Source organism: Trichomycterus rosablanca, chromosome 9 (assembly GCF_030014385.1).
Source record: "Trichomycterus rosablanca isolate fTriRos1 chromosome 9, fTriRos1.hap1, whole genome shotgun sequence".
NCBI lineage: Eukaryota > Metazoa > Chordata > Actinopteri > Siluriformes > Trichomycteridae > Trichomycterus > Trichomycterus rosablanca.
This window is the reverse complement of record NC_085996.1, coordinates 39,684,531-39,698,493: the sequence shown is the minus strand read 5'-3', so window position 1 is coordinate 39,698,493 and position 13,963 is coordinate 39,684,531. Positions and strand designations below refer to the sequence as shown.

The following is a 13,963-nucleotide window of genomic DNA, read 5'->3' as shown; positions in this document are numbered from 1 at the left end:
ATGCAGCCCCAGACCATGGCATTCCCACCACCATGCTTGATTGTAGGCATGACACACTTATCTTTGTACTCCTCACCTGATTGCCGCCACACATGCTTGAGACCATCTGAACCAAACAAATTAATCTTGGTCTCATCAGACCATAGGACATGGTTCCAGTAATCCATGTCCTTAGTTGACATGTCTTCAGCAAACTGTTTGCGGGCTTTCTTGTGTAGAGACTTCAGAAGAGGCTTCCTTCTGGGGTGACAGCCATGCAGACCAATTTGATGTAGTGTGCGGCGTATGGTCTGAGCACTGACAGGCTGACCCCCCACCTTTTCAATCACTGCAGCAATGCTGACAGCACTCCTGCGCCTATCTTTCAAAGACAGCAGTTGGATGTGACGCTGAGCACGTGCACTCAGCTTCTTTGGACGACCAACGCGAGGTGTGTTCTGAGTGGACCCTGCTCTTTTAAAACGCTGGATGATCTTGGCCACTGTGCTGCAGCTCAGTTTCAGGGTGTTGGCAATCTTCTTGTAGCCTTGGCCATCTTCATGTAGCGCAACAATTCGTCTTTTAAGATCCTCAGAGAGTTCTTTGCCATGAGGTGCCATGTTGGAACTTTCAGTGACCAGTATGAGAGAGTGTGAGAGCTGTACTACTAAATTGAACACACCTGCTCCCTATGCACACCTGAGACCTAGTAACACTAACGAGTCACATGACTTTTTGGAGGGAAAATGACAAGCAGTGCTCAATTTGGACATTTAGGGGTGTAGTCTCTTAGGGGTGTACTCACTTTTGTTGCCGGTGGTTTAGACATTAATGGCTGTATATTGAGTTATTTTGAGGGAAGAATAAATTTACACTGTTATATAAGCTGCACACAGACTACTTTTCATTGTGTCAAAGTGTCATTTTGTCAGTGTTGTCCCATGAAAAGATATACTTAAATATCTGCAGAAATGTGAGGGGTGTACTCACTTTTGTGATACACTGTATATATGACAAATAAAGGTATTCTACCTTCTTGTTTGGTCTGGACCAAGGGAACCGACAGATATAAACACGACCTGATCAGTGGCGATTTCTGTAAGACTGCAAGGGAAGCTCAGCTTCCCCTAAAATGTCAAAAATTAAATGGTCAAATATGTACAGTTGTGTTAACATTTCATTGACTACAAATGCGTTAGAACACGTTCATCTCGAAGACGAGTTCGTTCAGAATCAGCTACTTATCACAAATCGACTCGATTTTGTTAACTTAACTCATACGTTCCCAGAGCGTCAATGCATTTACCCGCAGAAGCTGAGCATCTCTTCACTTCTATGGGGCTGCATGGGCGGACGCTGAGCGTCTCTGGGGGTGAATGGGGCTGTGGGCGGGTCTGGACGCTAAGCTTCTGCAAGATGATTGGAGGATCAGTCGAAAGGCTGAATCCCGTTTTGATTGACAGCTGTCGCTGGGAGCTTCAGTACCATCGCGGATTTTGCGAGTGAAGTCGGAAGACAAACTACAACCCATTTCATGCCATTTTCTTGAAAACTAACAAAGGGGAGAATTTATACATTTATATATAAATAAATTGACAAATTTTATGATGTGTGTATCATATAGTGTGTGTATGCAACCTGTGATGGACTGGCGACCCGTCCGGGGTGTTTCCCATTATTATTTTAGAATAATAATGTATAACAAGCTACATTAACAAGACCGAAAAGCAGGAACATGTGGCACGTAATCACAGTTTATTTACACGCTTCCACTCGTAGGATGAAGAGAGACAAGCACAGATAAACAGGATGAAGAAAAATACCTCACAAATAAGCAATATATTAATTTCATGAATACACCACCGGGAGCGGAGCACGCTGAACCAAACGCCAAACAGAATAAACATCGTGACCTTTATGGCAGTGCGTTTACGTCCATAACAACCAGTCACATTCAGACATGTCCATGTCATATATACACAAACGTACTTCTGTCTGCTGGCACGTCCTCACTCCGTCCCCCCGTAAATCTAAATCTAGGAAACAGTTGTTTCCGTACAAGTACTTTTTATTTTTAAAAAGCTCTGTTTATAAAATCCAGAGCCCTTGATTTGCGAATCCGGTACGACAAGTGTGCAATTGTGCGTGTGAGCTGTATTCCAAACAGTTGTCAATGTCAGCTGTCGAGAGCAATACAGATCGAGTCGAGTGGCTTCAAATAGCCTCCGGTCTCCTCTGTCACGATAGGGAATGCTCCGCTCTCGCCCGCTCGTCCCAGTCTCTCGTTTCTGATAAAAAGAGCGGCCTTAAGACCCCGTCCTTCGCCGTCGCACGTGGTCCCCACGTGAAGGTCGACGTCCGTTTATTTTCTCCATTCCAGAATGAATTTCTCGTCCCTTTTTATATTTGTATTCTTTATATTCGGGCGCGTGAGGAGGCCGAGAGCCGGAACAGCTGCGGGTCACGGCGTATTTCTGGAAAGCTGTTCCTCCGGTCGCCGGCCTGTCCTCTCAGTTAGCGTCCCGGCCTGGCCTGGCGAGGCGCGGCGGTTTTAACTCAGGATGCTCCAAGTGCGCCGAGCTGCAAGTGAAATCAGAATCTGTTACAGGAAAAAAAAGATCGCCCGTGCTCGCTCGCCTATAAGGCACAGAGTTACAAAAAAACTGAAGTGAAGGGACAGGCAGGCGGGCGGGTAGGTAGGTAGGCAGGTAAGCGGGCCATTAAAACCAGTATAAGTCCTTGCTTTTATCCTGGTTCTGCAGACCTGAGAGAAAGATAGAGAGGGAAGAACGGAGGGAAATAGGAGGTAAGGACGCGGAAAAATAAACAGCAAGAGAAGCCCAGACGCAGGAAAGTGTCAAAGCACGAAGAAACAAATAGCTGCAATCTGCTTAATCAATATTTACATTTAATAATCATCATCTTTGCACTGGAGTATACAGTGTATCACAAAAGTGAGTACACCCCTCACATTTCTGCAAATATTTTATTATATCTTTTCATGGGACAACACTATAGACATGAAACTTGGATATAACTTAGAGTAGTCAGTGTACAGCTTGTATAGCAGTGTAGATTTACTGTCTTCTGAAAATAACTCAACACACAGCCATTAATGTCTAAATAGCTGCAACATAAGTGAGTACACCCCACAGTGAACATGTCCAAATTGTGCCCAAAGTGTCAATATTTTGTGTGACCACCATTATTATCCAGCACTGCCTTAACCCTCCTGGGCATGGAATTCACCAGAGCTGCACAGGTTGCTACTGGAATCCTCTTCCACTCCTCCATGATGACATCACGGAGCTGGTGGATGTTAGACACCTTGAACTCCTCCACCTTCCACTTGAGGATGCGCCACAGGTGCTCAATTGGGTTTAGTCCATCACCTTTACCTTCAGCTTCCTCAGCAAGGCAGTTGTCATCTTGGAGGTTGTGTTTGGGGTCGTTATCCTGTTGGAAAACTGCCATGAGGCCCAGTTTTCGAAGGGAGGGGATCATGCTCTGTTTCAGAATGTCACAGTACATGTTGGAATTCATGTTTCCCTCAATGAACTGCAGCTCCCCAGTGCCAGCAACACTCATGCAGCCCAAGACCATGATGCTACCACCACCATGCTTGACTGTAGGCAAGATACAGTTGTCTTGGTACTTCTCACCAGGGCGCCGCCACACATGCTGGACACCATCTGAGCCAAACAAGTTTTTCTTGGTCTCGTCAGACCACAGGGCGTTCCAGTAATCCATGTTCTTGGACTGCTTGTCTTCAGCAAACTGTTTGCGGGCTTTCTTGTGCGTCAGCTTCCTTCTGGGATGACGACCATGCAGACCGAGTCGATGCAGTGAGCGGCGTATGGTCTGAGCACTGACAGGCTGACCTCCCACGTCTTCAACCTCTGCAGCAATGCTGGCAGCACTCATGTGTCTATTTTTTAAAGCCATCCTCTGGATATGACGCCGAACACGTGGACTCGACTTCTTTGGTCGACCCTGGTGAAGCCTGTTCCGAGTGGAACCTGTCCTGGAAAACCGCTGTATGACCTTGGCCACCATGCTGTAGCTCAGTTTCAGGGTGTTAGCAATCTTCTTATAGCCCAGGCCATCTTTGTGGAGAGCAACAATTCTATTTCTCACATCCTCAGAGAGTTCTTTGCCATGAGGTGCCATGTTGAATATCCAGTGGCCAGTATGAGAGAATTGTACCCAAAACACCAAATTTAACAGCCCTGCTCCCCATTTACACCTGGGACCTTGACACATGACACCAGGGAGGGACAACGACACATTTGGGCACAATTTGGACATGTTCACTGTGGGGTGTACTCACTTATGTTGCAGCTATTTAGACATTAATGGCTGTGTGTTGAGTTATTTTCAGAAGACAGTAAATCTACACTGCTATACAAGCTGTACACTGACTACTCTAAGTTATATCCAAGTTTCATGTCTATAGTGTTGTCCCATGAAAAGATATAATGAAATATTTGCAGAAATGTGAGGGGTGTACTTACTTTTGTGATACACTGTACATACACCTATCCGCCATGACATTAAAACCACCTCCTTGTTTCTACACTCACTGTCCATTTCATCAGCTTTATTTACCATATAGAAGCACTTTGTAGTTCTACAATTACTGACTGTAGTCCATCTGTTTCTCTACATGCTTTGTTAGCTCCTTTCATGCTGTTCTTCAGTGGTCAGGACCCCCACAGGACCACCACAGAGCAGGTATTATTTAGGTGGTGGATGATTCTCAGCACTGCAGTGACACTGACATGGTGGTGGTGTGTTAGTGTGTGTTGTGCTGGTATGAGTGGATCAGATACAGCAGTGCTGCCAAAAAAATTTGCAAACCTAAAGGTGAAACGTGTCTCGTTTCTCACCTGCGTCCACGTTCAGCGCCATATCGGACCCCGTCCCGCTGAACGTCCCGGTCCACGCCGAGCTGGCCGGCTCGCTCTTGCCGATATCGCAGGGCGAGGGTCCCGGAGCGGGCACCGTGGCGGGCGCCAGTCTGTGTGGTCGTACCGAGGGCACCAGGAGAGAACCGTAGCGCGGATCGAAGTGCGTCCCGTACACGTCGTGCATGGAGGCGCGGGAATACGCCGAGCCCTGGGCGCCGATGGCCCCTCCGAGCGGGTACGCGTGATGGTGGTGGTGCGTGGCGTGCCAGGACTCCGGCGCGGCCTGGTGGAGGTGGCCGTGTAACGAGGCGCTGGAGTACGGGTCGGCGGGGAAGGGCAGGTCGGTGTGGGACGCGCCCAGAGCGCCGCTCAGGGACACCGCGACCGACGACTGGTACGCGCTGTTCCAGAACGAGGGAGGGAAGCTGCGCTGGCTCATGGGGAATGATCCATCTAAAACATAAACACACACAGAGGGAAGTTCAGACTCACAGGATGTAAACACATCAGCTCTAAATTTAGTCATGTCCAATCACCTATCAATCGCATAACGCTTCCTTTTACTGCTGCAGACCTCCACACCTGTCCGAGGAGGGCCATGACTAACACACGCCCCCCTTTTTATCATATAGGGTCCATATGTAGATCCGTATCGCGCACAGAGAGTCACGCACCGATCTCCGTTATCCCCGTCTCTGTGTAGTGCAGCGACATCGATCAGCCAGCAGAGGTCAGAATCACAGCAGTTATGAGGAATCCCCTCCGACCTTCCCTGCCACCCTCGGACGAGCCGTTTGCCTGTGGCCCCTGTGGAACTTCCCTCCCACCCTTGGATGAGCCGGTCGTGGTCCGTATAGGCGCCCAAGATTTTAGATAAACTTGCGAGTATGAGAAGTTGGCACTGGTGGGCTATGGGCGTGTTTTATAGCCAGGGATGTATTAAAAAAATGAACAAAAACAGTCTGGTGTGCAATGCCAGCGTTCTTTAGCTTACTGAGACCTCTCCGTGTGTGGCAGCGTTTTGGGCCTCACGATGGAACCGCCCTGGTGGCGTGACGTCCCTTTTCCAGAATGGACCCAGCCCCCAAATCATAGCTTCAGAGAAAAGCATGCTGTAGGGGTGCTGCTCGTGCCATGAAGCTTCCCTGTTTTTCCTTTTTTCCGAGACCGAGAACCAGTTCTTAATTCTGCGCTGTCCCTGTTCTGTCCACTTTCTCCGTTGTGCGCTGTTATTTTGTCCACTTTTTTTTGTTAGTTCTATCTCATTTAAAGCTTTTGCACTTGAGTTGCTTTTAATTCTTGCAGGTACTTCTTGCGATTTAAAAAGGACGTCCGACCTGCCTGTTACAGTTTTTATTTTTGTTCTATTTTTTAAGCATTTTCTCCCTTTTTCTCCCGATTTAGCGTAGCCAATTAATCTTCCGCTGCTGAGGATTACGATTGCTGTAGAGGAGGGAATATTTACCTGCCCCACGCCCCCTCTGACACGTGCCCAGTCCCTAATTCGAGGGTGTAACAGACTACTGATAAGGGGAGCGTTTTCCAAAACCTTTATATTGCTAAGTACTTAACCTCGTACTTAAGTGATTAAATTCTTAAATCCACGAGTGTAAATTCCAATTCCAGATCTTTTGGTAGAGAGTTCCAAGAACTGAGAACCAGTTCTTAATTCTGCGCTGCCCCTGTTCTGTCCACTTTCTCTATTGTGAGCTGCAGATGTTTTTGTGTCTTTCGTTTGTTACTCCATTTCTGTTATTTTGTCCACTTGATTTATTTGCACTTATCCCTTTTTTTGTTAGTTCTATCTCATTTAAACCTTTTGCACCTGGGTTGCTTTTAATTCTTGCAGGTACGGGGCTTCGTCTCGCGATTTAACAGGGATGTCCGACTCACCTGTTACAGTTTTTTTCCTTTTATTTAAGCATTTTCTCTCGATTTAGGGTAACAAATTAGTCTTCTGCTGCTGGGGATTACTGATTGAAATTGAGGAGGGTATATTTACCTGCCCCACACCCCCTCCGACACGTGCGCAGTCCCTCGACCCCTTCTTTTTCGCCTGTGCTTTGGAGGATTCGCAAATGAGGTTTATCCGGCCTTTTCCCACCCAGCAGACACGGTGGCCAAATTTGTCCACTGCACTGTCTGCACTGCCGATTGTGCCCGCTAGATGGCACCCAGCAGAGCCGAGATTCGAACCGGGGTGTTCAGAATCCGCCACCTGGGAACCCCGTTGCAGTTTTAATGTTTTAAAATGATCTGCATTCTATTTTAACCTGTACTGGGAGCACTGGTTGCCAGGAACATATGATTTGCTCTAAATCCTCTGAGCAGGTGATGAACCCACCTTTCCAGGATGAAGAGACCCGCGTGGTCTTATTACCGCCGGCAGATCCGGGACCGTAGCTGCCGGTTTGGCTCAGAGCTCGACTGAAGTGTTCGTCCACCACCGAGCTGATGTCTCCCTGGAAGTAGGTGAAGAGGACGCACCGGGAGTTGATGTACTCAGCCTCGGGCGGCTGCTCCTTCTGTGGCGTGCATTCCTCCTCCTTTATCGTGGCGGCCGAAATGTTGGAGAAGGAATTCCCTCCGCTCGCTGGTTCCTCTTGCATTTTGGAGTAGAACGCCAGTTTCTGAAACCACGTGTCCACAATTAATCACTGATAAGTGACGCCCAAAACGACTTACAGTACTGTGAGAGTGTAATGTGTAAGCATTGAGGGTTAAGGGCCTTGCTCAAGGGCCCAACTTGGCAGTGGTGGAACTTGAATTAGCGACCTTTTGATTACTGGTCCAGTACCGCTAGGCTACAACTGCCCTGACAAAAGTATTGGGACGCCTCTTCTAAATTTTAAATGAAGGTGTTTCAGCCTTAATAATCAACCTTGTAGCCTGTGGTTAAGGTACTGGACTAGTAATCAAAAGGTCACTGAATCAAGCCCCACCACTGCCAGGTTGCCACCAGGTTGTTGGGCCCTTGATCAAGGCCCTTAACCCTCAATTGCTTAGACTGTATACTGTCACTGTACTGAAGGATGCTTTGGATAAAAGGTGTAATAAATCAACTATAGGAAGGAAGAAAATTAAATGCTTCCAAGTTTGCAGCAACAGTTTAGGGAAGGCCCTGACATACAAATGCTCTTTTGTACCACTGAATGGGCACAAATTCCCACACACAGACACACTCAAGGCTTGTAAGAAGCTTCTCAGAAGAGCAGCTTTTGTTCTAGGTCACTCTATTTGAAATGGGACGTCCGACGAGCTCACGGTCAGGCGTCCCAATACTTTTGACCACACTTTTATAATACGACAGGGAATTAAGACTGGAACAATATTACATATACTGGGAAACAAAAGACGTACCACATTAAGATGCATTTTTAACATTTCAGCAGCGGTACCTAATCAGAAGATTGCTGGTTCAATCCCCACATCTGCTTACCTGCCACTGTTGGGCCCCTGAGCGAGGCCCTTAACCCTAAATTGCTCAGATTGTATTCGGTCATAATTGTAAGTCGTTCTGGATACACCTAAATATAACACCTAACACCTGAACACCTAAATATAAACGTATTATTATGATATCTAGCTTAAAAAATACAAATAAAATTAAAGCATAATTTTAAAACCAATATGCAAGTCCTGATAAATCAGTGTTACATTATTATTATATTATATTTAATTATAATCAGACGTTATTCACCATGCTGAGATCATTTCTCAGTATTTTAAATATGAAAATCAGCTCTGGGTTCAAACACATGTGTGTGTGTGTGTGTGTGTTTGCTCTGAGAACTCTAAAGAAAGTGCCAAAGCTTTAAAGCCCACCGAAGGCACCATGAAGTTCAGTGACCCCGACCGATGAGAATTTATTTTACAGTACACATAAAAACTCATTCACTGGAGCTCTAATGAATCTAATCATAATTAGAATAAAAGTGCACCGAAATACAAGCTTAAAAGCATTTTTAATGTGTAATTAACGCTTATATTTAATCATTTTTATTTTATTTTATTTTATTTAACTTGTATTTAACCAGGCAAGTCATTAAGAACAGCTTCTTGTTTACAGTGGCGCCCTGCATGTCAACTTTACTTCAGTCTGATAAGAAGAAGGTCTGTCATTATATTAAAATAATAATAAAAAATAATTTTAGCTCATCACAATTATTTAAGATTAGAAATTAGTAGTCAGATTTAGCAGTTATTAATTTTATATAAATATATAAACATATATGTGTGTGTGTGTGTGGTCTGCAGATCACCAACTAATGACTTTCCTTAATATTTCCTCAATTATTAAAAAATGTGATATTTATAAAATATTTATATTTCTCTTTTAATCTTTTTAAACTTTAATTCTTAGCTCTGTGTGAGATAAACTCGCCCTGGTAAACAACCACATCATCATCATTCTTATATTCTTGGCCGAGGTGGCGTGGTGGCAAAGCCGGTGGTGTCAGTCCATGTGTGTGTGTTTCCTACAGGTAATCCGGTTTCCATGCTGCTCTAAATTGCCCTCAGATGTTACTGACTGAGTAAATTAATGAATGTGTGAATAAGTGAATGTGTTGTGCCCTGTGTACCCTAATCAATGCAATATTTGTATGTTCAATTTACAATGATTTTATTCTAATTATGGTGTATATATCTGTACATGTACACACATACTTAATAATTAACCTATAACATATAATTAATAATTAAGTTTTAGCGTGTTATGTGTTCCCTTGGAATATTTTACACATTATAAAAGTCTATTTTTACTTTTTTACAGTACAACTACTACAACTACAACTTTTTACAGTTATTTATAAATACAAAACATTATAACAGAACTATGAGGAGTGATATGATGCCTCATGATTTTAAATGTATTAATTTTTAAATATGTACAGTGTATCACAAAAGTGAGTACACCCCTCACATTTCTGCAGATATTTAAGTATAACTTTTCATGGGACAACACTGACAAAATGACACTTTGACACAATGAAAAGTAGTCTGTGTGCAGCTTATATAACAGTGTAAATTTATTCTTCCCTCAAAATAACTCAATATACAGCCATTAATGTCTAAACCACCGGCAACAAAAGTGAGTACACCCCTTAGTGAAAGTTCCTGAAGTGTCAATATTTTGTGTGGCCACCATTATTTCACAGAAGTGCCTTAACTCTCCTGGGCATGGAGTTTACCAGAGCTTCACAGGTTGCCACTGGAATGCTTTTCCACTCCTCCATGACGACATCACGGAGCTGGCGGATATTCGAGACTTTGCGCTCCTCCACCTTCCACTTGAGGATGCCCCAAAGATGTTCTATTGGGTTTAGGTCTGGAGACATGCTTGGCCAGTCCATCACCTTTACCCTCAGCCTCTTCAATAAAGCAGTGGTCGTCTTAGAGGTGTGTTTGGGGTCATTATCATGCTGGAACACTGCCCTGCGACCCAGTTTCCGGAGGGAGGGGATCATGCTCTGCTTAGTATTTCACAGTACATAATGGAGTTCATGTGTCCCTCAATGAAATGTAACTCCCCAACACCTGCCGCACTCATGCAGCCCCAGACCATGGCATTCCCACCACCATGCTTGACTGTAGGCATGACACACTTATCTTTGTACTCCTCACCTGATTGCCGCCACACATGCTTGAGACCATCTGAACCAAACAAATTAATCTTGGTCTCATCAGACCATAGGACATGGTTCCAGTAATCCATGTCCTTTGTTGACATGTCTTCAGCAAACTGTTTGCGGGCTTTCTTGTGTAGAGACTTCAGAAGAGGCTTCCTTCTGGGGTGACAGCCATGCAGACCAATTTGATGTAGTGTGCGGCGTATGGTCTGAGCACTGACAGGCTGACCCCTCACCTTTTCAATCTCTGCAGCAATGCTGACAGCACTCCTGCGCCTATCTTTCAAAAACAGCAGTTGGATGTGACGCTGAGCACGTGCACTCAGCTTCTTTGGACGACCAACGCGAGGTCTGTTCTGAGTGGACCCTGCTCTTTTAAAATGCTGGATGATCTTAGCCACTGTGCTGCAGCTCAGTTTCAGGGTGTTGGCAATCTTCTTGTAGCCTTGGCCATCTTCATGTAGTGCAACAATTCGTCTTTTAAGATCCTCAGAGAGTTCTTTGCCATGAGGTGCCATGTTGGAACTTTCAGTGACCAGTATGAGAGAGTGTGAGAGCTGTACTACTAAATTGAACACACCTGCTCCCTACGCACACCTGAGACCTAGTAACACTAACAAATCACATGACATTTTGGAGGGAAAATGACAAGCAGTGCTCAATTTGGACATTTAGCGGTGTAGTCTCTTAGGGGTGTACTCACTTTTGTTGCCGGTGGTTTAGACATTAATGGCTGTATATTGAGTTATTTTGAGGGAAGAATAAATTTACACTGTTATATAAGCTGCACACAGACTACTTTTCATTGTGTCAAAGTGTCATTTTGTCAGTGTTGTCCCATGAAAAGATATACTTAAATATCTGCAGAAATGTGAGGGGTGTACTCACTTTTGTGATACACTGTATATGTGCACAAGTGTGTTTAGGAACAATCGTTTCCCAAACAAGTTTCCACATACTGGGAAAAGTAAGAAAAGAATGGAAACTTGTTGTATGATGGAATCAGGGGCGTCTGTCTGATTCTGTCAGTTAATATTAGATTCGAAATGTGGGACTTTAAAACACTATTTAAAATTAATTCTAAATGTGCAGGAATGTTTTCCAGTGCTGCTCCTGTGTAGAATAAGATCAGGCTGATTTGTGCAATGAACCTGATCATTTCATCTACGTTTCCATAAGTATTAAAATAGCTTTCCATTGTTTTATTTTATAAATTGACCTAAAATAATTAAATAAAACTTGATAATAGAGTTGAACCGTATGAGACTGAATGTGATGTACAGGCATCAGAAACCTTGATTACTTTTATTTTATTTAAACACCAGCGCAGTTGAAGACTTAGATTTTGGAACAGCACCTAACGCACTAACGTCCACTTCTGTTATTAGTCCATTTAAAGGAAACTGGATGTCCAGTGTTTCCCCACTACAGAAAGGAGTGTAAAACAGTAATAAAATAAGAGTAATAATATAAAGAGTTCACCTTAATATTAGGTATATGAGGTATATTTATGACGCTGAGGGGATTTATGGGGTTTAAGTGGCCACAAGCATAAAAATTGTATATAAATATTAATTGAATGTGCTTGAATTAATTTGCCCTGTAGCTCATGCCCTATATAATTCTATATAATAAATATAAACGTCAAATAAGAGACACTTATCTCTTATTACAGTTTGGAAACATATTAATTGTCACTTAAATCGTTTAACATTGCACCCAATTCCCTGATAAATACTAAATAATTTACTTCATATATATGAGTAAACATATAGTATATATGTTTACATGATTACCTTGGTTTCTTTTATGTTTTAACTAATAAAAATATCAAAAAGTCATTATAAAAGTCATTAATTAGAAAAATAAGTGATCGTCCCAATAAATCATAAATCCCATGCACGCTTTTTTGCTTTAAAATCACAGTATATAATATATATAATAATATAAAATATCATGTGTTAATCAAAGGCTGGATTTTCAGTATGTGCTTAACATGGATCACCAGAAATATTTCCCTCTGTACTGAGAATTAAAAGGTTAATACGTTTTATTAAAAATTATTAAATAAAAATAATAATAATATTAAATCTCTGCGTTTCCCTGTACCATAAAAAGAACACACAAGTATTACCCCCCACGATGGAAAGAAAGTGTGTTTAATCCCAGACTACTCAGTTCTAGTTTTCTGGTTGTTTTAGTTTTGTTTTATCAGAGCTGGTGTGCTGGTGTAAGAACGTACCTGGTGATGAGGATGATGATGGTGGTGATACGGGCTGTAAGTCGGGGTGAAGTAAGGCTGAGGCGGTGCGTAAACTTGGTACATGACATCCAAGCAGCTCATGGCGGAATAAACAAGCCAGTAAATCAGCTAGAGGAGTTCAGGATCAGGCAGGAAAGCTTCATTGGAGAGAACTGAAGTGCGAACTGCAGACCAACGGGAAACTGTAACGAAGTAATGAAGTCCGGGTCCGTGGGGCGCGTGGGTGAGTCTGTGCGGGAGTCTGTGCTCACTGCTCCCCGTGAGTGTCCTGAGCGTGTGTGTGCGCAAGTGTGTTCTTACTATTCTCTGTAAGTGTCCGGAGTGTGTGTGCGCCTTGTCGGTCTGTGCGAGCTCCCTGCTCTCCGTGAGTGTCCCGAGTGTGTGTGTGTGTGTGTGCGCGCGCGCAAGTGCGTACTCACTGCTCGCTGTAACTGTCCTGAGTGTGTGTGTGTGTCTTTGTGTGTGAGTCTGTGCGCAAGTGCGTGCTTACTGCTCCCTGTAACTGCTCCAGATGAAATGAAATGAAACTGTTCTAAGTGTGTGTCTTGCTTTGGCAATACGAATGTCCTTATTTGTCATGCCAATAAAGCTTCTTTTGAGTTTGAGTTGAGTGTGTCTGTGTGTGTTTGTGTGTGTGTGTGTGTGTGTGTGTGTGTGCGTGTTAGTGTGTCTGTGTGTGTCTTATGGGTATGTGCAAAAATGCGTGCTTACTGCTCGCTGTAACTATTCGGAGTTTGTGTGGGTGTGCGTGTGCGCGCAAGTGCGTGTGTGTGTTCACTGCGCTCTGTAACTGTTCGGAGTGTGTGTGTGTGTGTGTGTGTGTGCAAGTGTGTGCTCTCTGCTCTCTTCTGTGGCCCTGAGTGTATGAGCTCCTGTGTGAGTCTTTGCGCAAGTGTCTGTTCACTGCTCTCCGTAACTGTCCCGAGTGTGTGTGTGTGTGTGTGCGTGCGTGCGTGCGTGCGTGCGTGCGTGTGTGTGTGTGTGTGTGTGCTCTCTGTAATGGTCCTGAGTGTGTGAATCAGTGCGCAAGTGTGTGTTCACTCATCACTGGAACAGTCAGTGTGTGCGGGCCTGAGTGTGTCTGTGCGTAAATGCGTGTTACTGTCCTGAGTGTGTGTGTGTGTGTGTGTGCGTGAGTGTGTGTGTGTGTGTGTGTGTGTGTGTGTGAGAGAGAGAGAGAG

At 44.2% G+C, this 13,963-nt stretch overlaps 1 protein-coding gene across 2 annotated transcripts; it reads right to left on the bottom strand.

Moving 5' to 3' along the window:
* Positions 1–1,713: 1,713 nt before the first annotated feature.
* Positions 1,714–13,657, bottom strand: vgll2a (vestigial-like family member 2a). Of its 2 annotated transcripts, none has more exons than XM_063001482.1 (4): positions 12,762–13,657; positions 7,234–7,519; positions 4,869–5,342; positions 1,714–2,743 (listed from the first exon to the last, which is right to left on the bottom strand). In XM_063001482.1, exons 1-4 carry the CDS (start codon positions 12,861–12,863, stop codon positions 2,700–2,702), a joined length of 906 nt encoding a protein of 301 aa, XP_062857552.1. In that variant the 5' UTR covers positions 12,864–13,657; the 3' UTR covers positions 1,714–2,699. The 2 variants fall into 2 exon arrangements, with proteins under 2 accessions (XP_062857552.1, XP_062857553.1); XM_063001483.1 differs by having other exon boundaries at positions 1,714–2,559.
* Positions 13,658–13,963: the final 306 nt, after the last annotated feature.

What these genes read in the sequence shown, in the direction of transcription:
- vgll2a (XM_063001482.1), bottom strand. Translation starts at nt 12,863, where the DNA reads ATGAGCTGCTTGGATGTCATGTACCAAGTTTACGCACCGCCTCAGCCT. An exon ending in ATCATCATCCTCATCACCAG is followed by an intron (nt 7,520 to 12,761) that starts GTACGTTCTTAC and finishes ACGTGGTTTCAG; the next exon opens with AAACTGGCGTTCTACTCCAA. An exon ending in GGCGCTGAACGTGGACGCAG is followed by an intron (nt 2,744 to 4,868) that starts GTGAGAAACGAG and finishes TCTTTCTCTCAG; the next exon opens with GTCTGCAGAACCAGGATAAA.